The sequence below is a fragment of the Mus musculus genome, chromosome 9, assembly GCF_000001635.26.
Source record: "Mus musculus strain C57BL/6J chromosome 9, GRCm38.p6 C57BL/6J".
Taxonomy (NCBI): domain Eukaryota; kingdom Metazoa; phylum Chordata; class Mammalia; order Rodentia; family Muridae; genus Mus; species Mus musculus.
The window spans coordinates 20,261,186-20,288,025 of NC_000075.6; the positions used below are offsets into that span (position 1 = coordinate 20,261,186).

Sequence of the window (26,840 nt, forward strand, 5' to 3'; positions counted from 1 at the left end):
GATTTTCTTTATGGTCCGTCTCCACAATTCCTGGGTACTTATGCAAAGAACTACAATTCAACATGTCATGGAAACAATTTCCCATAATTTCAATTTTATTGCAGCTTTACTCACAAAAGCTAAATTTTAGAAGCACCTATATTTTCAAAAATAGAGAATTGGATAAAGAAAATGTGCAAATTCTTTTTATACAATGAAATGTTCTTCAGACATGATGAATAAGTTGTATCATTTGCAGGGAAAAAATGGATCCAGCTAGAGACAATAATATTTAGTGAATAATGCCAGTTTCAAAAAAACAAATAATTGTTTTTTCTCATTCATGATTCCTATATTTTATACAGACACATAGATGATTTTATGTAAATGTGATTTTATGACAGAAAGTACAAACAAATATCTCTGGTTGGACAATGAAGAGTAATAGGATGGAACAAGAAAACATAAGGGGACATAAGTATGATACAAATATACTTGTCATGTAATGTATAATTGAATATTTTTAAAATAAATTAATTTCAAAATACTGGTTGCTGTATCTCATAATCAGAGATTCTTATTTAGATGTATGTATCTGCCTACTTAGGAGAATTTTTGAAAATTTTTGATTCTATTGCCAATGACGCTGCAACACATCCACCCAATGAGCACCACCAAAAACATTTTTTTCTAAATGCATATTTTAAGCATGCATAGAATGAAACTTGATTATATCAGCCTTCTGCAACCTTAATTTTCTACCTCAAAATCTTCCCAAACAGCCCCTAAAATATTGACATATGAAGTTTATGACCTTATTTTATTTAAATAACTCTTAGTCCCATTAGTGCTGCCCATATAATGTATAGGGTAGTTCATCAGCTGGAACATGGAAAAGATACTAATAGTCATGTCTCCAAAGTCTCATGATTCTCATGCTCTGGGCAGCTAAGAACTGCCAATATCTCCACAGTCAGTGGTAGGGACTTGTGACTACTTCCTACACATATGATGCAATTTTGGCTGCCCTAGTAGTATTTTTTTAGGTCTTGTGCAGGTACCAACGCCTGCTATGGCTTCGTGGGTGTGATGGCCATGCCATGCTACGTCAGAAAACAGCATTTTACAGCAGTTTCCATATCCTCCAACTCTTTCATTAATTCCATATCATCTTCTAAAATGTTCTCCCTGCTTTGTCAGGTGATATATATTAATAAAAATATTCCATTTAATGCTGAACAATTATACTCACTTTCCTCAACATTTAAACCAGGTAAGGGTCTCTAAATCGACTGATACCCGCATGAAAGAGACCCTTCTTTAGTAACAATTGAGTGAGAGGAGTTAAGGCCTTTGAGTATAAACTAAGTACTTAGAAATCTAGTAAGGAAGCTCTATACCAGAGATCACCGCCTCTCAAATCATGAACTTTTTACCAGTTTTACAGTATTAGACATAAAATTTCATCTGTGGCAAAGGACTGAAACCCAGTTAGAAACAGTCATCACATAACTCAAACCACTCTTACACCAATGGACATGTCATCCTGGCAGGTTGGTAGGAGAGCATGGAGGATGCAGTGCTAGGTAAGACCTCTAATATCATTTCTCCCCAGAAACCTGAATAGTACCTTCTCACACTTTGAAAATTCCACAACAATGACAAAGTTAATTAATGAAAATTAATTTCTCTATTACCAGAAGCTAAAATGTATGGTGCCTTCATCAATAGCACCTTACCATTTAGTTGTTGTGGCTAACTAAGAATAATGACAAAAGCTCTGTGTTGCTTTGAGTACCCCTCGAAATTCCCTAACTAATAACTCCTAGAGAGGTTTCTCCCACCTGGGCCTTCAATTTTTATTTAATATTCCATGACTTCTGGGAGCAGCTACGTGTCACCACATAGTGAACCTCTGTTTTTAATTTTATTTTCTTTTTTTGGAGGGAGAGGAGGCAGTTGGTTTTTCGAGACAGGGTTTCTCTGTATAGCTCTGGCTGTCCTGGGACTCACTTTGTAGACAAGGCTGGCCTCGAACTCAGAAATCTGCCTGCCTCTGCCTCCGAGTGCTGGGATTAAAGGCATGTGCCACAATGCCTGGCTAATTTCCTTTAATTGAATTTTGAAACTAATTAATCCATAAGTTCCCATGGGCTATTTCATACATGCTTAGTGATTATTAACTCACTATCTACTACCTCTCATCTTCCACATCCTCCTACCTTGGTTATATGCCTCTGTCTTTTATCACATGTTTCCTACTATACATTTTAATAATAATTTTAATTGGGTTGCAAGATAAATTTCCATATAGGTTTTTCAAACAACCTTCCTTTAGGTTAATACTCTCTATACATCCTGAGCTCCCAACACTTTCCATGATCATCCCTGGATAGGCTATTTCACATCCAATACTTCTTTTTACCTTTGTTTTACCTATAATCTGCTATAGAAACTCCTGTGCTGTGTTTCCACACCAACGTCCAATTATCACTTTCCAAGGTCCACTTATGTTCCAAGTAAAACACACCTAAAAAAGATTAGAAGCTAATATCTTCACATTAAAAAGAACATACAATGTTTATATTTCTGGGTCCTAGTTACTTGAGTCAGGTTTTTTCTAATTTCCATTTATTTATCTATAATTTTTATTATTTCATGTTGAGATCTGTCTTAGTAGGTATTTCATTGATGTAAAGAGACACCATGACCAAGGCAACTCTTATAAAAGACAACATTTAATTGGGACTGGCTTAGAGATTCACAGGTTTAGTCAATTATCATCATGGCAAAAAGCATGGCAGCATACAGGTAGACATACTGCTGGAGGAGTTGATAGTTTAAGACTTTGATCTGAAGGCATCCAGGAGAAGATTGTTCCATACTGGATTGAGCTTGAGCATATATGAGACTCAGAGCCCCTCCTCCACAGTAACATACATCCTCTAACAAGGCTATACATTTTCCAATAAGGCCATTCTTTCTAATAGTTCACTTTCTATGCCCAAGCATTCAAACACTTTAATCTATGGGGACAATACCTACTCAAACTACCACAGGCCCACTTATGAATACTATCACTTTATCTGCAAGTAGCAATATGTGACTTCTTCCTTTTCAATTTGCATCTCTTTTATCTCTTTACTTGTCTTATTGCTCTAGGTAGAACTTTAACTTCTATGTTACTAAATATGGAGAGAGGACAGGCTTAGCTTTACTCTTGATTTTAGTTGAATTGCTTTGAATTCCTCTCCATTTAATTATATATTAGTTTTAGGTTTACTATAAATTGCATTTATGCTTATGTACGTCTCTTGTACTCCTTATTCCTCTATGAATTTCATTTTAAAGAAGAGTTGGATTTTGTCAAAGGCTTTTTAGCATCTAATGAGATGATCATATACTTTCTTTTTTTTTTTAACCAGGGATTTTTTTTTTCATTTCTTTTTTTTTCCATATTTTATTAGGTATTTAGCTCATTTACATTTCCAATGCTATACCAAAAGTCCCCCATACCCACCTCCCCCCACTCCCCTACCCACCCACTCACCCTTTTTGGCCCTGGCGTTCCCCTGTACTGGGGCATATAAAGTTTGCAAGTCCAATGGGCCTCTCTTTGCAGTGATGGCTGACTAGGCCATGTTTTGATACATATGCAGCTAGAGACAAGAGCTCCGGGGTACTGCTTAGTTCATATTGTTGTTCCACCTATAGGGTTGCAGTTCCCTTTAGCTCCTTGGGTAATTTCTCTAGCTCCTCCATTGGGGGCCGTGTGATCCATCCAATAGCTGACTGTGAGCATCCACTTCTGTGTTTGCTAGGTCCTGGCATAGTCTCACAAGAGAAAGCTATATCTGGGTCCTTTCAGCAAAATCTTGCTAGTGTATGCAATGGTGTCAGCGTTTGGAAGCTGATCATGGGATGGATCTCTGGATATGGCAATCACTAGATGGTCCATCCTTTCATCACACTTCCAAATTTTGTCTCTGTAACTCCTTCCATGGGTGTTTTGTTTCCTATTCTAAGAAGGGGCAAAGATCGTATACTTTCTTTCATTCAAAATTTTTGTATGGTGGATTACATTGACCAATTTTCAAACATTAAAGTGGCCCTACATATCTGGAAACCTACTTAATAAAGGTGATTAATTTTTTTGATTTGTTCTTGGACTTAGTTAGAAGTACTTTTTGGGTGGGTGAGGGTTTATTTCATTTCCATTTTCTGGGTCACAGTCCACTATTGAAGGAAAGCAAGTCAAAAATGTGGAGACAGGAACTGTAGCAGAATCCATGAATGAAGAAGAACGCTGCTTACTGGCTTACTCCACATGACTTGCTCAGCTTGATTTTCTTTTCTTTTTTTCTTTTTTTCCTTTTCTTTTATTGGATATTTTCTTTATTTACATTTCAAATGGTGTTCCTTTTCCTAGTTCCCCACCCCAGGAAACCCTCTATGCCACCCCCTCCCCCTGCTTCTATGAGGGTGCTCACCAACCAACTCCTTTCCCTTACACTGGGAGGTCAAGCCTTCACAGAACCAAGGACCTCACCTTCTTTTAATGCCTGATAAGACCCTCCTCTGATACATATGCAACTGTAAATACAGGTCACTACATGTGTACTCTTTGGTTGGTGTTTTAGTCCCTGTGAATTCTGGAGGGTCTGGTAGGTTGATATTGTTGTTCTTCCTATGGGTAACAAACCCCTATAGCTCCTTCAGTCCTTTCACTAACTCCTCCATTGGGGACCCCATGCTTAGTTCAATGGTTGTCAGTGAGCATCTGCCACTGTATTTGTCAGGCTCTGGTAGAGCCTCTCAGGAAAAAGCTATACCAGGCTCCTGTCAACAAGCACTTCTTGGCATCCACAATAGTTTCTAGGTTTGGTGACTGTAAAAGGGATGGATCACCAGGTAGGGCAGTCTCAAAATGGCCTTTCCTTCAGTCTCTGCTCCACACTTTGTCTCCTTACTTCACCTCTTGAGTACTTTGTTCCTCCTTCAAGGAAGGACTGAAACATCCACACTTTGGTCTTCCCTCTTCTTGAGCTTCATGTGGTCTGTCAATAGTATCTTGGGTATTCTGAGCTTTTGGTCTAATATCCACTTATCAGTGAGTGCATATCATGTGAGTTCTTTTGTAATTGGGTTACCTCACTCAGAATGATATTTTCTAAATCCATCCATTTGCCTGTGAATTTCATGAAGTAATTGTTCTTAATAGCTGAGTAGTAGTCCATTGTGTAAATGTATCACATTTTCTGTATCCATTCCTCTGTTGAGGGACATCTGGGTTCTTTCCAGCTTCTGGCGATTATAAATAAGGCTTCTATGAACATAGTGGAGAATGTGTCCTTGTTATATGTTGGAGCAAATTATATCTTGGGTATTCTGAGCTTCTGGGCTAATATCCACTTATCAGTGAGTACACATTTTTGTTTTTTGGTTTTTGGGTTTTGGGGTTTTTTGGTTTTTTTGTTGGTAGACTATTAATAACTGTTTCTATTTCTTTAGGAGATATGGAACTGTTTAGATCATTAATCTGATCCTGAGTTAACTTTGGTACCTAGTATCTGTCTAGAAAAAAATTGTCCATTTCATCCAGGTTTGACAGTTTTGTTAAGTATAGGCTTTTGTAGTAGGATCTGATGATTTTTTGGATTTCCCCACATTCTGTTTTTTATCTCCCTTTTCAGCTCTGATTTTGTTAAACAGGATACTGTCTTTGTGCCCTCTAGTTAGTCTGGCAAAGAGTTTACCTCTCTTGTTGATTTTCTCAAAGAACCAGATGCTCACAGTGATCTATTGGATGGAACACGGCTTCCCCAGTGAAGGAGCTAGAGAAAATACATTATGAGCTGAAGGAGTCTACATGCCTATAGGAGGAATAGCAACATGAACTAACTAGTACCCCTAGAGCTTGTGTCTCTAGCTGCACATGTAGCAGAGGATGGCCTAGTCAGCCATCAGTGGGAGAAGTGGCCCTTGGCCTTGTGAAGATTCTATCTCCCAGTATTAGGTGGGTAGGGGAGAATGGGGATGGGAAAGGATACAGCGGATTTACAGAGAGAAAACTAGGAAATAGAAAGCATTTGAAATGTAAAGGAAAAAACATCTAATTTAAAAAGAAAAGAAAAGAAAAGAAAAGAAAAGAAAAGAAAAGAAAAGAAAAGAAAAGAAAAGAAAAGAAAAGAAAAGAAAAGAACCACCCCTGGTTTGGTTGATTCTTTGTATAGATCTTACGTTTCCACTTGGTGGAATTCAGCCCTGACTATTTGACTATTTCCTGCTGTCTACTCCTCTTGGATGAATTTGCTTCCTTTTATTCTAGAACTTTTAGGAGTGCTGTCAACCTGCTAGTGTATGCTCTCTCCAGATTCTTTTTGGAGGCACTCAGAGCTATGGGTTTTCCTCTTAGGGATGCTTTCATTGTATCCTATAAGTTTGGTATGTTGTGTCTTCGTTTTGGCTTTTTTTTTCAATTTTTTATTAAATAGTTTCTTCATTTACATTTCAAATGCTATCCTGAAAGTCCCCTATACCCTCCCCCTGCCATGCTCCCCTACCCACCCACTCCCACTTCTTGGCCATGGCATTCCCCTGTACTGGGGCAAGAAATGTTTGCAAGAAAAAGGGGCCTCTCTTCGCAATAATGGCCAACTAGACCATCTTCTGCTACATATGCAGGTAGAGACACTGGCATAGCCTCACAGGAGACAGCTATATCAGGGTTCTTTCCACAAAATCTTGCTGGCATATGCAATAGTGTCTGCATTTGGTGACTGATTATGGGATGGATCCCCAGGAGTGGCAGTCTCTGGATGGTCAATTCTTTCATCTCAGCTCCAAACATTGTCTCTGTAACTCCTTCCATGGTTATTTTGTCCCTTATTCTAAGGAGGAATGAAGTATCCACAAGTTGGTCTTCCTTCTTCTTGATTATGTTGGCAGGATAGGCATTTTATCTATATTAATCCTGCCAATCCATGAGCATGGGAGATCTTTCCATCTTCTGAGATCTTCTTCAATTTCTTACTTCAGAGACTTGAAGTTCTTATCTTATACATCTTTCACTTCCTTAGGGTCACACCAAGATATTTTATATTATTTGTGACTATTGTGAATGGTGTTGTCTTCTTAATTTCTTTCTCATTCTGTTTATCCTTTGTAGAAAAAGGCCATTGATTTGTTTAAGTTAATTTTATATCCAGATACTGCACTGAAGTTGTTTATCAGGTTTAGGAGTTCTCTGGTACTTTTTAGGAGTTCTGGAATTTTTAGGATCACTTATATATACTACCACATCATCTGCAAATAGTGATATTTTGACTTCTTCCTTTCCAATTTGTATCCCCTTGATCTCCTTTTGTTGTCGAATTGCTCTGGCTACGAAGACTTCGAGTACTATATTGAATACTTAGGGAGAAAGTGGGCAGCCTTGTCTAGTCCCTGATTTTAGTGGATTTGCTTCCAGCTTCTCTCCATTTAGTTTGATGTTGGCTACTGGTTTCTTGTATATTGATTTTATTATGTTTAGGTATGGGTCTTGAATTCCTGATCTTTCCAAGACTTTTATCATGAAGGGGTGTTGGATTTTTGTCAAATGCTTTCTAAGCATCTAATGAGATGATCATGTGGTTTTAGTCTTTGAGTTTGTTTATATTGTGAATTATGTTGATGGATTTCCATATATTAAACCATCCCTGCATCCCTGGAATGAACCCAACTTGGTCATGAGGGATGGTCATTTTGATGTGTTCTTGAATTCGGATTGTGAGGATTTTATTGAGTATTTTGGCATTGATATTCATAAGGGAAATTGGTCTAAAGTTCTCTTTCTTTGTTGGGTCTTTGCGTGGTTGAGGTATCTGAGTAATTGTGGCTTCATAGAAGGAATTGAGTAGAGTACTTTCTGTTTCTATTTTGTGGAATCCTTTGAGGTGAGTTGGAATTAGGTCTTCTTTGAAGGTCTGATAGAACTCTGCACTAAACCCATCTGGTCCTGGGCTTTTTTTTTTTTTTTTTTTTGATTGGGAGACTATTAATGACTGCTTCTATTTCTTTAAGGGGTATGGGACTGTTTAGGTCATTAATCTGATCCTGATTTAACTTTGGTACCTGGTATCTGTCTCAGAAGTTGTCCATTTCATCCAGGTTTTCCAGTTTTGTTGAGTATAGCCTTTTGAAGTAGGATCTGATGATGTTTTGGATTTCCGTAGGTTCTGTTGTTATGTCTCCTTTTTCATTTCCAATTTTGTTAATTAGGATACTGTCCCTGTGCCCTCTAATTAGTCTGGCTAAGGGTTTATCTATCTTGTTGATTTTCTGAAAGAAGCAGCTCCTGGTTTGGTTTATTCTTTGAATAGTTCATTTTGTTTCCACTTGGTTGATTTCAGCCCTAAGTTTGATTATGTCCTGGTGTCTACTCCTCTTGGGTGAATTTGCTTTCTTTAGTTCTAGAGCTTCTAGGTGTATTGTCAGGCTGCATGTGTATGCTCTCTCTAGTTTCTTTTTGGAGGCACTCGGGGCTATGAGTGTTCCTCTTGGGACTGCCTTCATTGTGTCCCATAAGTTTGGGTATGTTGTGGCTTCTTTTTCATTAAACTCTAAAAAGTCTTTAATTTCTTTTTTTTATTTCTTCCTTGACCGAGGTATCATTGAGTAGAGTGTTGTTCAGTTCCCACGTGAATGTTGATTTTCTATTATTAATTTTGTTATTGAAGATCAGCCTTAGTCCATGGTGATCTGATAGGATGCATGGGATAATTTCAATATTTTTGTATCTGTTGAAGCCTGTTTTGTGACAGATTATATGGTCAATTTTTAATAAGGTACCATGAGGTACTGAGAAGAAGGTATATCCTTTTCTTTTAAGATAATATGTTCTATAGATATCTGTTAAATCCATTTGTTTTATAACTTCTGTTAGTATCCATGTGTCTCTGTTTAGTTTCTATTTCCAGGATCTATCCATTGATAAGAGTGGAGTCTTGACGTCTCCCACTATTATTGTGTGAGGTGCAATGTGTGCTTTGAGCTTTACTAAAGTTTCTTTAATGAATGTGGCTGCCCTTGTATTTGGAGCATAGATATTCAGAATTGAGAGTTCCTCTTGGGAGATTTTACCTTTGATGAGTATGAAGTGCCCCTCCTTGTCTTTTTTTATAACTTTGGGTTGGAAGTCAATTTTATTCAATATTAGAATGGTTACTCCCACTTGTTTCTTTGGACCATTTGCTTGGAAAATTCTTTTCCAGCCTTTCACTCTGAGGTAGTGTCTGTCTTTTTCCCTGAGATGGGTTTCCTGTAAGCAGCAAAATGTTGGGTCCTGTTTGTGTAGCCAGTCTGATAGTCTATGTCTTTTTACTGGGGAATTGAGTCCATTGATATTAAGAGATATTAAAGAAAAGTAATTGTTGCTTCCTGTTACTTTTGATGTTAAAGTTGGTATTCTGTTCTTGCGGCTGTCTTCTTTTAGGTTTGTTGAAGAATTACTTCCTTGATTTTTCTACGGCATAATTTCCCTCCTTGTGTTGGTGTTTTCCCTTTATTATCCTTTGAAGGGCTGGATTCGTGGAAAGATATTGTGTGAATTTGGTTTTGTCATGGAATACTTTGGTTTCTCCGTCTATGGTATTGAGAATTTTGCTAGGTATAGTAACCTGGGCTAGCAATTGTGTTCTCTTAGGGTCTGTTTAACATCTATCCAGGATCTTCTGGCTTTCATAATCTCTGGTAAGAAGTCTGGTGTAATTCTAATAGGCCTGCCTTTATATGTTACTTGACCTTTTTCCCTTACTACTTTTAATATTCTATCTTTATTTAGTGCAATTGTTGTTCTGATTATTATGTGTTGGGAGGAATTTTTTTCTGATCCAGTCTATTTGGAGTTCTGTAGGCTTCTTGTATGTTCATGGGCATCACTTTCTTTAGGCTAGGGAAGTTTTCTTCTATAATTTTGTGGAAGATATTTGCTGACCCTTTGAGTTGAAAATGTTCATTCTCATCTACTCCTATTATCTGTAGGTTTGGTCTTCTCATTGTATCTTTATTTCCTGTATGTTTTGAGTTAAGGTCTTTTTGCATTTTGCATTTTATTTGATTGTTGTGTCCATGTTCTCTATGGAATCCTCTACATCTGAGATTCTCTCTTGCATCTCTTGTATTCTGTTGCTGATGCTCCCCTCTATGATTCCTGATTTCTTTCCTAGGGTTTCTATCTCCAGAGTTGTCTCCCTTTGGGTTTTCTTTATTGTTTCTACTTCCATTTTTAGATCTTGAATGGTTTTGTTCGATTCTATCACCTGATTGGTTGTGTTTTCCTGTAATTCTTTAAGGGATTTTTTTTTTGTTTCTTCTTTAAGGCCTTCTACCTTTTTAGCCATGTTCTCCTTAATTTCTTTAAGTGAGTTATTAATTTCCTTCTTAAAATCCTCTACCAGCATTATGAGATACTATTTTAAATCCGAATTTTGCTTTTCAGGTGTGTTGGGGTATCCAGGACTCGTTGAGTTGGGAGTGCTGGACTCTGATGATGGTGAGTGGTCTTGGTCTCTGTTAGTAAGATTCTAACGTTTGCCTTTCGCCTTCTGGTAATCTATGGCGTTAGTTGTTATACCTGTCTCTGACTAGAGCTTGTTCCTCCTGTGATTCTGTTAGCCACTGTCAGCTTTAGAGTCAGGAACTTTGTCATACCACCCCTTATGCAGCCATTCTTGACCCAGTGTTAATCCTACAGATACATGAACATAGGAGATCTTTTCATCTTGTGATACGGTCTTCAATCTCTTCAGTGTCTTAATATTTTCTTTTTTATTAACTGGTTATTTTATTTATTTACATTTCAAATGTTGTCTCCCTTCCCAGTCAGTCTCCCCTCTGCAGACCACACATCTCATTTCCCCTACTCTTTGCCTCCCCAAACCCACTCACTCCCATCCCACCCCTCTAGTATCCCCCTACACTAGGGCAACAAGCATCCACAGGATCAAGGGCATGCCAGATAAGGCAATCCACTGTTACGTATGTAATTGGTGTCATCTATACTCTTTGGTTGATAGACCATTATAAAAGTTTTTCACTTGCTTTGTTAGAGTTAACCTACAATATTTTATATTGCTTCGGACTATTGTAAAAGGTGTTATTTCACTGATTTCTTTCTCAGTTTGTTTGTAATTTGTATATAAGATACTACTGTTTTTTGTGAGATAATCTTGTTTCCACTTATTTTGCTAAAGATTTTTTTATCAAGTGTTGGAGTTTTCTGGTGGAATTTTTAGGATAACTTATCTACGATATCATATCAACAAATAACGATTCGTTGATTTCTTCCTTTCCAAATTGTATACCTTTGATCTCTGTTGCAGCCGCCAGCAGCTCGCAACGTGAACGGTTCAACTGATATGGCTACTCGAGCTGTAAGAGAGGAATCTAGACGGGGCGAAAGAAGAAATGGAGCTAAGACAAATTCATTCTGATCAAAGCTCAAATTTTATTGTTGCGACACTAGTTATGAAGGAAGGGGGAGGGGACCCGATTCCCGCCGAATAATCTCTGGTCCATTAGAAAGGTGAGCACGTGTGTGGCTCCGCAGGTTCCAGCAGTGGGCGTGGCAGAACGAATGAGCAGGAAGCTCCACCCCTGAGCAAGCAGGTTTCAGGCTGGGGGAGGGGAGACTACAGATCTCCATCAATTGTCTTACTCTAAGGGTAATCTTTCAAGTACTAGATTAATCTTAAATAGATAAGAAGAGGGTTTAAAACCTTGTAGTGTTCCTGACTTTAGTGGAATCATTAAGAATTTCTCTTTATTTCAGTTGATATTGGCTATGGACTTGCTGGATAAAATGCTTTATTACATTAATATTTGTGTGTTTAATCTCTTCATGACTTTTATGATGAAGAGGTGTTGGATTTTCCAAAAGAATTTTCTACAGCTAATGAAATGATCACGTGACTTTTGTATTTCAGTTTGTTTGTATAATGGATTACATTTATAGATTTACATATGTTAAACCATTCCTGCATTTTTGAATGAAACCTGCATGACCATGTAGATGACAGTTTTTGATGTGTTCTTGAATTCAGCTTGCAAGTATTTTATTAATAATTTTGCATCTATGTTCATAAGGAACATTGGTGTATAATTCTCTTTCTTTATTGAATCTATATTATTTGGTTGTTGAGATAAATGTGGCTTTGTAAAAATTGGACAGTATTCCTCCTGTTTCTATGTTGTGAGATAAAAATGTGAGTATTGACATTAATTAGTCTTTGGAAATCTGATAAAATATTGTACTAAAACATCTGAGCCTGGACTTTTTTATGAGTTTTTTTTTTTTTTTTTTTTTTTTTGCTGTTTCTGTTTGACAGGGGGTTATAGTTCTGTTTAAGTAGCTTATTTGATTTTGAATTTTTGTACCTTATTCACTTGACATCAGCATCAAAGAGATCCTCCCTCCTCTCTTCCCAGAACCACCCTTACAAAGACCTCCCCACATTTCCCCCTCCCCATTTCCTCAGAAAAGGGAAGACCCCTTTGGGTATCAGTCCACCCTGGGGCTTATATTCTCAGCAGGACTAGACACGTTCTCTCCCATAGATGCCCAACGAGGCAGTCCAAGTTGAGAGGAAGGGACCCAATGTCAAGGAACAAAGACCAAAACAGCCCCTGATCTTCTTGTTAGGGGACCCACATAAAGACCAAGCTGCACATTTGCTCTCTGATGGCCCAAGATAAGTTGATGCTGTCAGTCTTCTTGTGGTGTCCCTGACCCCTCTAACTTGCTTACTTCTATCCCCACACTCTTCCACAAAACTCCCCAGGTTTCTCCTGATGTTTGACTGATGGAGCAGATGTTTGCATCTGCCCCCATCTACTGCTGGAGAAACCCCCTTGAGATACAGTTATGCTAGGTTTCTGTCTGCAAGCACAGCAGAGCAGCATTAATAGTGTCAGAGGTTGTCTCCCACATGTGATGGGTACAGATCAAGATTAATGGATGCTCCCTCAGTCTCTGATCTGTTTTTAATCCCTGCATATCTTGTAGGCAAGACAAATTTTTAGTTGAAGGGTTTACAGGTGGATTGATGTCTCCCTCCCTCCTCTAGAAGTGCTTCCTGGCTACAGAAGTTGGCCATTTCAGTCTCTACAACCTCCTCTTGTAGAAGTCTTTAAGGGAATAGTATTCAGTTGTGTAGATGTATCAGATTTTCTTTTTCCATTCTTAAGATGAGAGATATTTATGTTCTTCCCATAATCTGGATATTATGAATAAAGTTGTATGAACATAGTTAAGCAAGTGTCCTTGTGGTATGGTGGGTATATGCCTTAGGTATATGCCCAGGAGTAGTATATCTGGGACTTGAGGTAAAACTATTCTCAGTTTTCTGATAAATTACCGAATTGATTTTCAGAGTGGATGTACAAGTTTGCACTCCTACTAGAAATGGAGAAGTGTTCACCACTCTCCACATCTTCACCAGCATGTACTGTTCCTTGAGTTTTTGATCTTAGCCATTCTGATAGGTGTAAGGTTGTAGCAGCTGGTGTTCTCTTGCTAATTATGTTACTCAAAAAGACTGTGTGTAGTGTCCTGCATGCAATCTAAAGGAAGCCTACACCCAGCTGAATTTGATTGGCAACAAAGAATTGCAATACAGCCAATGGCTGGGCAAAGGGAGACAGGGTGAGACTCTTAGAGTTGCATGGGCTAAAATGCAGGAGGAAAAAAGAGGGATCACAATGACCCAGAAAAGGAGAGAGAGAGAGAGAGAGAGAGAGAGAGAGAGAGAGAGAGAGAGAGAGAGAGAGAGAGAAAACAGATTTAGAGGTGCAAGAATTTACCCAGGGCGGCCTGATAGAAAGAATACAGTAAGAAGCAGAGAATAAAGACGCCTGACTCCAGCCACCAGATAAATAAAGGATAGAGATTTATAAGTCAGATTTGACTGTTTTTAAGGATAGAAGGGAATATACAGATTTTGCCTGAACCACATGGGGATTTATTCAAAACTGATACAAAGAGCTTAAGCTAAGTAGCTTGGAGCTTCTGCTGTGCTAAGAGCCAGTGTGGCTAGTAGAAGGAAGAAAATGAGCGGCAGAAAGCCAGATGGTAGGTGCAGCAGATATTAAGCTAGGTAGAAGATAGGGAGAATGAATGAACAAATGCTTTAAAGAAATTTAAATGTCGTACCAGGGCAAATTATCAGGATCTTTAAGTGTGGTCTACATGGGATTTCTAGGATTATCACCCTGGCATGACAAAAATTACAGCCTGTAAATAGGCTTACAAAGTAAGTAGAAGGGATTTTTTTTTAATTAGGTATTTTCCTCATTTACATTTCCAATGCTATTCCAAAAGTCCCCCATACCCTTCCCCCCACTCCCCTACCCACCCACTCCCACGTTTTGGCCCTGGCGTTCCCCCCTGTACTGGGGCATATAAACTTTACAAGTCCAATGGGCCTCTCTTTCCAGTGATGGCCGACTAAGCCATCTTTTGATACACATGCAGCTAGAGTCAAGAGCTCCGGGATACTGGTTAGTTCATAACGTTGTTCCACCCATAGGGTTACAGATCCCTTCAGCTCCTTGGGTATTTTCAGTAGAAGGGAATTTAATTAAAGTTAAATACAGAGATCTATAAAGATTGAGGCATTCAATCTTATATATATATATATATATATATATATATATTAGATAGAAAGCAGGAGATAGGAAACCTAACCTATCTCAGACAGTAGAAGCTTAGGCCTTGAGAATTAAATAAACAGAATTGGGAATACTACAATATGTACACAGAGATATTAATCTCCATAGTAGGAAGAATTTAAGTATACATAGATATATAAAATATTAAGGCTTTTGATCTTAAATTATAGGTTGAAAAGCAGGGGGGTGTGATGATACAATGTCTTAATCATTAATATTTGTTCAGATTGCTTTAATTGCTTTGAATTGTTTTAATTATCAAAATGGTGTGATTATGAGTTTGGTGGTTATATTAAAATTCCTCTGTGAGAGAGGTCAAGCTATACCTTTAATGATTTTTAGCTACTAGACCAAGGACATGCTATTTTTGGAAAAGGGCTCTGTAATTGTGTTGACAGGAAAAGATAAAATGCTGTGGCCCTCTTCCAGGGTGATATGGATCAGATATGACAGGGGAAGACCTCCTAAGGATCTCAAAAAATTTTTGAGAAAATCAAACACCACAAGTAAATTGATCTGCTGGTTGCTTGACATGGAAACAGCCCAGTAGCTGGCTTATACATAAAAATGTCTTAAGCCAAAACTTCAGCTAAAATGAGACAATAAATCTTGTTGGTTATGGAATCCTTAAGATTATTCCTGCCCTCCATATGGCATGATTGAAGATTTATTACAATTGGTTATTGATATTAAATAATTTTTTAAAAAAAAGACAGTTGTCTTTCACCTGCTCGAACAAGGAGCAAAATTTCATCTTTAACTGATCTGTGCACCCTGCACAATCTATACACTTATCTTGATGGTACTAAAATTTTGGTTGTGGTATTCATATATTACAGGATGTACAGCTTTGACAAGATTCTTACTCAGAGATGCTGAACTGACCTGCTGTTCCAGGCCCCTGCTTTCTGATTCTGTTCAGATACTTGCTTCCAGAACAGCTTCAGGAATTGCTACTGACTCCAGATGATCTTGCTTCATCAAAACTTTCAGACAAATCCAGTCAGAACTTCAGTCAAGCTCTGGGTCTTCTAAGCATACAGAGGCTGGATAAAAGATGCTAAAGCTAGCTTTCTTAAGTCTAATAATCTTCTAATCTCCCTACCCCTTCCTACCCCTTTAAAGAATTTCTTGCCTCCCTTATTCAGAAGGAAGAAGACATGGAGAGTTGTCAGGCCAATTCCTTGGGTTTGGTTGTCTGGTTATGGTTATTTTACAAATCATAGATAGGTTGTCATTTTACGTGATAATTTGGTAATGGTCATAATTTCAAACAGGGAAGAAATAGATGGTATAAGTTACTAAGTTTATTATTGATCAAAGCATTGTGTAGCCATATTCTTACATTGGTAGAAATCTTTGTGATTGATGTAAAATTACTTACACTGATACAGAATTTATATATTGATATAAAATTAAGGTTTTCATTGGTATAAATCTGTATATTGATACACAATTTGAAATTAATATTGTTACTTTTAGATCGGCATTGTGCCTATACAACTCTTCTAAGAGCAAGGGATATTAGAAGGCTTTGACCCAGTTCTTCTAATATCTACTATTACAAATTGTTTAAGAATTATTAAGTAAGACAAGTTAAGGACCAGATAGTAAACTAATTGTTAGGTTAGATTCTGATTTAATTATATAAAGTGCTTTTATTTTACTCAAATAGAAATGGCTAAGAGGAGCTAAGGTTTAATAATTCAAATATACTTTACATAGATAGTCTTTGAAAACATCAGAAAACCACAGAATGTGACATTTCATGTTATTTCATTATTAAGGATAATTTGACAATGAGACACATCTGCTCCTGACAGTTTCCTCATTCTCCTTCAAAGAAGAATTGAACATCTTTACCTCCAGGTGAGGTTGCTTAACATGGCAAGGTAGCCATGGAGCAGAAAATGCCTATTCATCTACAGACAAAATACTGTCCAAAAGGACAAACAGATCTGGGAAGTCAACTACTAATCTCTGCCAAGACAGGGTAAGCTAATTCTTTATATTTCTACTTCATTGCTTAGTCTGCCAGATGACTCTGGGCCAAAAGACTGAAGACAGATGCTCCAATGTTATAAGAAATTATGGAACTGTTTAAGTAATCAGCTGTCTCTACAATTTAAGTTTTAGAAGCTATGTTTGGTGCTTCCTATATTCTCAAGTAATATTTAATATGTTTCTGGATTTCTGATGGAGTTGAAGACTAATTATAGCCCCATAAGCAAACTTAAGTTGTTTAATATTAAAAGATATTATATAGAATTAAAAACATGGTTTTCAGATGGTGTTACAGGCTAAAATCAAAACATAATTAGGTATAGAATTATAAACTCTTTTAGTTAGCAATGATGATAGAATACTTTATCTAAATTGACAACATTGAAGGATTTGACACTTTTATTATATATTATACCTCATAGTTTACATGACTGTTATACTTATGTTCAATGTATATTGGAAAGAAAGGGCCTTTTTAGTGGACAAAAGGGGGGGGAATGTAGTGGCTGGTGATCTCTTGCTAATAGTGTTAGCCAAAATAAAAACATGTTTGCACTGTCATTCATACAGAAAGGAAGCCTACCCACAGTTGGATTTGATTGGCAATAAAGAATTGCCATACAGTCAATGGCTGTGCAAACAGAGATAGGGTGGGACCCTTAGAGTTCCATGGGCTAAGATGCAAGAGGAAGAAAAGGGGATCACCACGACCCAGGAGAGAGACACAGAACAATTTTAGAGCTGCAGAAGGGAGATCATTCGAAACATAGGAGTAAAGCCCACAGAAAGACTGCCCAGAAGCATCTTGGGCAGTAAAGACCAATGGGCTTAACAGAAAGTAACAGGGCAGCAAGATTAAAAATAGATTTAGAAGGTGTTGAGCCAGGAGTACTTGAGAGTATGGCCGTGCTAGCCACAGGAGGCTTAGAAGTGCCCAGCCACTGAGTTAGTAAGGTGTGTTTAAAATAAGGTAGTGTGTGTGTGTGTGTGTGTGTGTGTGTGTGTGTGTGTGTGTGTGTGTCTGTCTGTCTGTCTGACTGTCTGTCTTTCAAAAATAACTTCTGGGTGGCAGCACACATGCAACCTGCCAGGAGACAAAGCAGTGTAGCAAAACTCCTGCTACATAAGGTAGAATTTCAAGAGTTCTCATGATTTGCATTTCCCTGGTGACTAAGGATGTTGAAAATTTAGGTGTTCCTTGGCCATTAGAGATTGCTCTGTTGAGAAGTATCTGATTAGTTCTGTACCATGTTTTTCAATTGAGAAATTTGGTTTGTTGGTGTCTAACTTCTTCAGTTCTTTATATATTTTGGCTAATAGGGTTGGTAAAGATATTTTCCAGTTCTTTAGGAAGCCATTTTGTCCTATTGATGGTGTACTTTGCCTTACAGAAGCTTTTCAGTTTTTGTTGTTGTTGTTGTTGTTGTTGTTGTTTTTAGCTCCTGATCTATGGGTTAGAAAGTTGGCTCTTATGCCAATATGTTCAAGTCTATTCCACACTTTTTCTTCTCTTAGACTTAGTATATCTGGTTTTATGTTGAGGTCTTTGATCCACTTGGACCTGAGTTTTGTGCAGGGTGATAAATACGCATCTCTCTGCATTATTGTAAGACTGATATCCAATTTAACAACATTTGTTATGATCCTGTTTGTGTAAATGTGTGTGTGTCTGCATCTATATGTGTTTTTTGTGCTTTATCTAAGTTCTTTTTCTTGTGTTTATTTTGTCCTATACTGATTTGTTCCTTTTAGTTTTATATTACTATTATTATATTATTATTATTATTCAGAAACCTGTTTGTTATCTAAGGAGAGACAAAAAGGGTAAGAATCCAGATGGAAGGGGAGGTATAGAGGATCTTAGAGGATTTGGAAAAAGGGAAACTATAATCACAATATATTTTATGAAAAAATTCTACTTTCAATAAAAAAATAGAAAAATGCAAAAGAAAGAACATATGGATTAAAAAAGATTTACTATTTTGGATTACGTAATGGGGGAATTTTATTCATCTAATAGTAAACTATTAGTGACAAATATGACTTTCTTTAAGAAAAAAGAATAAAGGGTGGGGGAGGGTATAGGGAACTTTCAGGATAGCATTTGAAATGTATATAAAGAAAATATCTAATAAGAAAAAAATAACAAAAAAAAAGCAGTAGGCTATTGATGATGTAATGACGGTACATTATTCCACTAGTGGAAATGGGTAAAGAATGGTTGCTGGGTTGTTGACCTAAATATAATATCTCCAAATTGAAGAATTAAAAAAAAAAAGAATGAGAGATGGAGAGAGAGAAAGAGAGAAAGAAGGAGAGAAGGATGAGAGATGTGTTTTGGCCTAAAAACATTGGATCCATAAAGTCTAAGAAAATCCCCTATAAACCAGGATTTTGTTTTCACAATGTGTCCCCTGTACTTTAATACTCATACTTAAACCTCTGTCCACAAACATGTTCTTTTGCTTTATAATGTCTGCCCAAAATTTGGTGACATCTCGCCTATTCTGGCCTTCTGTGATAAATGAACAAAGACAAGAGTAATTGAGGCATCTCACTGTCAGCTTTTGAAATGTTGTATTCCAGGCTTGCACACCTGCACATACACCTGTGCACAGAGATGTATGTATACATGCACACACACACACACACACACAGAGAGAGAGAGAGAGAGAGAGAGAGAGAGAGAGAGAGAGAGAGAGAGAGAGAGAGAATTAACTTTGTGACTTTGTGACATTAGGAATGAGTAATATTTATATATTTAACAAAAGACATCTTAGCAAGACTGGCTCCTCCTTCTTCAATACCCACTCCCATGGGGTCTTCTGGGGCATATTCTTTTGTAGAGGAAGAACTCCCAGATATGGAATGGGTGCCCTCCCACTTCTGGAAGCAGGTGCCCTGGCTTATATTGTTCCTGAAGTCTCACAAGTGTCCAGGGTCTATAGGAGACTAGATTGTAGTGCTGAGTGGAGAACAATAGCCCTTGGGTAGTTCTGCCAACTCTCCCTTATTGAGCTTGCTTTCTGACTCTGGAAAGTAGCATATTTTAGATTATAGAAAGCCTTAAATTAATGCAAGTATAGTGTGAGAAAAAAAAGCAGAATTCTTCTTAATTTTCCATATATATTTTTCTATGTAGATATCTGTGTAGTTGATCTTATTCAGTCATTAGAAATGTAAGCTATCAAGCTATTTTTTAGTAACAGGAGTTAGTTAATAACAGAAAGTAAGGGAAATAGACCATTTATAACTGTTTTCATTACCCTTAAATACATTATTATTATTATTATTATTACTATTATTATTATTATTATTGAAAATGTTAATGACTATAGAGTTTAAAGTTGTTGCATAAAATTCCTAAGAGATACATTCATGTTATTTTGATTTCTTTTCATGTCAACACAATAGGAATTAAAGGAAGTTTTTTTATTATTATCCAGGATATTACAGTAAACTAATATATCTATATCATTCAACATTTTACATTCAAAATCTAATTATAAATATGGGTGTTGTGATATGCTTAATGAAATATAAATTCTCTTTTAAAGGTTGGTGAATAAAGATGAAATTTTTAAAAAAAGAAATGTTGTATTCCAGAACCCTCTAAATGGCACCTAGAAGTCTTCACTCATTGTCTTAAACCTATAGTAACATTTGATTTCAAAATCAGTAATCTCTTAGATGGAAACTCAGTGATATGTTCACTCATAAGCAGAAACAATTATCTTATAGAATGTCAATTGTCTAGTCAAATAATAAGGACTTTTTTCAATGTCATTTGCAAAATAAGAAGTGAGATAATCACCACCAGATAACAGTTTCACCAACTTTATCTCACAAAAATACAAAAATATGGTGTTTAGTCAGCAGAGGGTAGACCAATGGAAGAAAAGGTACAAAATTCCAATCCCATAGTAACAAGATTCATGAGTATTTTGAAAAATTAAGTGGATATTAGGAATCTTGCCACAAAAATCAGTAACTACACGATGCAATTTACATGTTACTATTCTATATTTAACCAATTATCACATGTAGCATATTTAACATAATCCTGTACACATTAAACACATATAGTTTTATCTCTTAATTTGAATTATATTAATATAAAATTACAAAGAAGAATAAGGACTTCTTTTCTGAAATAATGTTGTGGACAAGTAACCATTCAGTGCCCCAAATTCCACAGAGATATCAAGGAAAGATAATCATACAAGTTATTACTTCCAAAGAAGATTCCCTGTAGCTTTTGAAACAAACTACCTTTAGACGAAATAAGTCTATCTCTCTCTATTAATGCCAACATGGATACAATGATCAAAATTTTTCCTATCTGCAATCTTCTTTTTTTCCTTGGGGGAATGAAAGGTGTTGGGACCTGGAAAAGCAATAGAACAATTTCTTTAATGAGGAGCTGTGGTAATTAAATGTTTTAAATTACAGAAACCTCAACCATTGCCCCTCACCTATAATTATATTATTCTAGTCTCCATAATAATCCATGTGGGCTTTCTGGGGACAGGTTATGGAAATAGAAAGCCTCCATGATGGATATCTGAGAGAATCTGTAAGTCCTGGTCAAGACAATCAATGCAAAGGTAAATTAATAGGAGGAAGAGGAGTAGGAGGAGGAGATAAGAATTAGCTATATCTCCAGAATAATAACAGTAAGGATATCAAAAGCAGTTTGTCTCTGAAGGAGAACTCTGTATATTTGAAGTAACATCTATTTTCATAGACTTGGTTTTTGCTCTCTCACTCTTTAGAATCTGGAGCCTCCTATCAAGAAGAATAATTTTTGCAAAGGAGTAGTTGGCAAAACAATTCTGTGAGCACATATGCATGTCTGTATATGGTGTGCGTGTGTGTGTGTGTGTGTGTGTGTGTGAGAGAGAGAGAGAGAGAGAGAGAGAGAGAGAGAGAAGTAAGGAGAATAAGCATGAAATTTGGTGGGTAAGGAAGTGGGTTGGATCTTTGTAGTTATAGAAGAGAAAAATGATAAAAATATATAATGTGTGAAAAGCTATGGGAAACTAAAAGCAGAAGAAATAGTCTTCCCAGAAAATAAACACTTCAGTTGGTAATCTAATACCAAACGGTCATTCCTGAAAACACAATCATGCAGCATTATATAGAGCAGATTACATCTAAGAATTTAGAAGTGAGGGTGTGTAACAACAATTTATTTTTTTAAAAGAGCAAGGATTGTTATATTAGAGAATTTCAAGGAAGGAAAGTGATTGAAGAAATGATGTAATTATATTATAATCTCAAAATTAAAATAAATAACTTAAAATACAACTTTTGCCATTTTTCTTTTAAAATAATTTCTTACAGTCTGCTAGTCTTCTTCAATTTTTCTTTCAATTGTACTTTCCTTCCAGACATTTTGCATCCAATTATTTACTCATTAACAACTTAGGTATTCTCAATTTTGTCACACTTAACTGATCTATCATGTTATCTAAGATTTTACTGAATTACTTGAATTATAATATCACTTGTTACTTTTAGTTGTAATTATTGTTTCACTTTTGTTTTCCTACTGTTTGCTTACAACTAATTATTTATGAAACTTAACACAATAAAATTTTTAATATAAATAACCCCATCTATTTAAAATAATTTTTAAATGTTCAGAAATAACGTATATGATTGAAATTGGAGGTAACTAAATTAACATGTTCATGGATTTACCACAGATATACTAGTGATTTAATATCTTGTAGACTGTGGTTTGAAAATAATCACCACCAGCTACTTATTGGATTAAATAATTGGCCTTGATTATTTTGTTTTCCAACATACTTTTAGAATCTGACAACAAAAATGGCTGTTACTTTTTCCTACCACATTTTTCTCTCATAATTGTAGTTATGACACATTGCTGTGGTAAATTATGTTGAGTTATATCCTGATGTTAATTGGACTTACACCTCTAAAACTGCTATTAACTTTTTATCATGTTTCTAATTTAGAATTTGACATGAATGTAGTTTATACTATAAAGTTTTGTGTCTGAATTTACAGATAGATATAAAGTTGAATTTTATCTTTTGTTATATAATTGATATTTGGATACAGATATGTATTATGTATCCAAAATTTGTATTTGACCATCACCTATAACATTCCAAGATCCATGTATATCTTTGGAAAGATGAGATAAAACTGTCACAAATTCAGACTAGCAGGTAAATTTGAATTTACCAGTGCGATGGAGGCATTAAGGAAGAATGAAGGAATGTCTTTACACTGTCTCATATGCCATGTTCTTCCTGACTCTCACATCTACATTTTGTTAGTTGCATCTTGAAATCCTTAACTTTAATCATAGTCTAATAGATCAAATTTCTATCCTCTTCTCTTTGCTATGAAATTTTCTTCATTCATAGCTTGATGAAAAATTACCCACCATTCTTATCTCTGCTGAAACATTTATATTAAGATAAGCCTTTTCTACATTCTTTCATGCAATAACTTACTACTGGATGTATCTTATAGCTTAAATAAACTTCATTATATATCAACAATAATGATTTTGTCATAAAACATGTTTAATTTCAATAATCACATTAATTCTTAAAATTTTAAGATAATTTGCTTTATAAAAATTGTGGTTGATTTAGTCAAATACATATTTTATGCATTGACTCCATTAATTTTTTACACTGCTATCTTGACTATGTGAGCACATACTCTCATATATACAGTTTTTAGGTTTATTTTATTCTCATTTCACTTTATTTTAATGGAATGGCATTATTTTGTCCACATAATATGCAACCCATATTATTTTTACATATCTTATAAGAACACACATGGTATTTTCTGACTAAAGGAACATAGGTTCATTAATCAAAAATGTTGCACACATTCAAAATAATAAAATTTGAGTGGATTAAAAATGGTTGTATTTATAACAATCCAGATTTGATAAATTTCAAATTTAAGTATGCTGCTGCATAATTATACTGCTACAAGACAAAATTATTGGATGCTCAGAAGAAAAAACAGATTTTTGTGATGCCAGTTGCATATGACAGGAACCACAATAAGATAAATGAATTGTAGCATTATTTAATTGCTCATGACAATACTATAATGCAGTAATATCAAGGTGTAAAATTATTTGTAGCCAAGTGGCCTTAAGTAACTGTCTCAGGGTTACATAATTACTTGGCAAACCAAAATTTTGTTCCTAGGAACTTGAATTGAGAGTCCAGTTCCTAAACCAAGCTCCATTCTGACCTATGGAAAAGTTTTATATCTAAACTACTTATTATACAAGAGAATAATAATAGTAATAGTAATAATGGTAGCAATAAAATATATCACATATTGATATGCTTACTATAAAAAGCCTTCTTAAAGCTCTGAATAAACTTTATAGTACTAATATTTATAAAGGAAATAAGATTTTGTTAGTTAATAGTTGTATCAATAAGTATAAACTCAGAAAATAAATATGAATTAGGTTATTAAAACATCATTTTTGTATTACAAAACTTTAGGAATGAGAAACTCTCATGGTTCTTAAGGAATATATGAAATGTCTTACGACCATTCTATAGCTAGTGCGTACAGAAAAATTAAGAGGAAATTTAAAGGACTGAGTAAATATAAAATGAAGGAGATTTATGCTAAATAAAGTATGAGGCTCAAAACATTATAAACATTTAAAGTGAAATGAGATTATTCGTATCTAAGGACATCAAGATAATTGGAAGGATCACGAAGGGTCATGTAGGGCTGGTATCAATATGAATATTTTCTAAACATTTGTTTGTTTGTCAAGGAGAGAAGCCTCTGGAATGGGAAAAGAAAATCACACAGAACTATCACAATTCCTGCTACTGGGTCTCTCAGATGATCCTAAATTGCAGCCTATTCTTTTCGGGATATTCTTATTTATGTACCTGGTCACAGTGCTTGGTAACCTGCTCATCATCCTGGCTGTCAGTTCTGATTCCCATCTCCACAACCCCATGTACTTCTTCCTCTCCAACCTCTCATTTGTAGACATGTGTTTCACTTCTACCACTGTCCCAAAGATGCTGGTGAACATCCAGACAAAGAACAAAAATATCTCCTACATGCAGTGCCTCACTCAAGTCTATTTTTTTATGGTTTTTGCTGGAATGGATAATTTCTTACTGACTGTAATGGCCTTTGACCGCTTTGTGGCTATTTGTCACCCCTTAAACTACACAGTCATCATGAACCCTCACTTCTGTTGCTTCCTTGTGCTAATGTGCTGGATTATCATTTTATCAGTCTCCCTGTTTCATAGTCTATTAATGAAGCAATTAACTTTTTCCATGGGTACTGAAATCCCACATTTCTTCTGTGAGTTGGCTCAAATTCTCAGAGTAGCAAGCTCTGATATTCTCATCAATAATATCGCATTATATGTGGCTACTGCCCTGTTATGTGTGTTTCCTGTCACTGGAATTCTCTTCTCTTACTCGCAGATTGTCTCCTCCTTATTGAATATGTCTTCAGTAGTCAGCAAGTATAGAGCCTTTTCCACCTGTGGATCTCACCTCTGTGTGGTCTGTTTGTTTTATGGTACAGCACTGGGGGTTTACCTCAGTTCAGCTGGGACTGATGTTTCTCAAGGAAGCACTATAGCCTCAGTGATGTATACTGTGGTCACTCCTATGCTCAACCCATTCATCTACAGCCTGAGGAATAAAGATGTGAAGGGGGCTCTGGTAAGAATCCTTAAAGTATATTCTTGTCCCTGATGGATCAACACCAAAAAAAAAAAAAAACAAAACAAAAAACAAAAAAAAACCTTATTTATCTACTTGAAAATGATTGCTATTTCATTTCTTGCTCCCAAAACACCATCACTTTGTTGCCTGTGTGTTGCCCTCTGCCACTTTCATAATCATTCCTTTTTTCAATTTTTTTTGTAGAAGGTCTTCAATATTTTCAACTTGTTCAGTTATAGTACAGGGGATTTTAAAATTTGTAATTAACTTTAACTGTAGAACTGGTAGGGAGGCTCAACAACCTGAGTTCAATTCCCAGGAACTACATAAAGGAATAGGATATTGGACCATCACAAGTTGTCCTCTAATCACATTTATGCTAACATACATGCACATACAGATACACACATATTGTGTGTCTGTGTGTGTGAGAGATGGGGGAGGGAGAGGGAGAAAGAGAGGGAGAGGTGAGAGAGAGAGAGAGAGAGAGAGAGAGAAAGGCAGTAAGAATTTTTAATTCACTGAAGTGCTTATAACTTTTGAGAATTCTTTGTATATATTTTAATTGTTCTTTCTAAATAATTTTCTGAATTTCACTTAAGTAGTTCTCATTGAAAATCATTACTATGTAACTGATAATCTTCAGATGGAATATATTTATCATGGAGTTTTTGTGTTTTCTTATTTTTACATCAGAACCTGCATAACTTTTTTGTTTATAGCTTTTGGTATGAGTTTCTTTTTTTTTCCATTTTTTATTAGGTATTTAGCTCATTTACATTTCCAATGCTATACCAAAAGTTCCCCATATCCACCCACCCCCACTCCCCTGCCCACCCACTCCCCCTTTTTGGCCCTGGTGTTCCCCTGTACTGGGGCATATAAAGTTTGCAAGTCCAATGGGCCTCTCTTTCCAGTGATGGCCGGCTAGGCCATCTTTTGATATATATGCAGCTAGAGTCAAGAGCTCCGGGGTACTGGTTAGTTCATAATGTTGTTCCACCTATAGGGTTGCAGATCCCTTTAGCTCCTTGGCTACTTTCTCTAGCTCCTCCATTGGGAGCCCTATGATCCATCCATTAGCTGACTGTGAGCATCCACTTCTGTGTTTGCTAGGCCCCGGCATAGTCTCACAAGAGACAGCTACATCTGGGTCCTTTCAATAAAATCTTGCTAGTGTATGCAATGGTGTCAGCGTTTGGATGCTGATTATGGGGTGGATCCCTGGATATGGCAGTCTCTACATGGTCCATCCTTTCATCTCAGCTCCAAACTTTGTCTCTGTAACTCCTTCCATGGGTGTTTTGTTCCCAAATCTAAGGAGGGGCATAGTGTCCACACTTCAGTCTTCATTCTTCTTGAGTTTCATGTGTTTAGCAAATTATATCTTATATCTTGGGTATCCTAGGTTTGGGGCTA

General features: G+C 36.2%; 1 protein-coding gene across 1 annotated transcript; it reads left to right on the forward strand.

Moving 5' to 3' along the window:
• The first annotated feature begins 21,165 nt into the window (after positions 1 to 21,165).
• On the forward strand, positions 21,166 to 25,463 carry Olfr39 (olfactory receptor 39). The gene is made up of 2 exons (NM_146825.2): positions 21,166 to 21,299; positions 24,500 to 25,463. Exons 1-2 carry the CDS (start codon positions 21,292 to 21,294, stop codon positions 25,449 to 25,451), a joined length of 960 nt encoding a protein of 319 aa, NP_667036.2. The 5' UTR covers positions 21,166 to 21,291; the 3' UTR covers positions 25,452 to 25,463.
• The last annotated feature ends 1,377 nt before the right edge of the window (positions 25,464 to 26,840 follow it).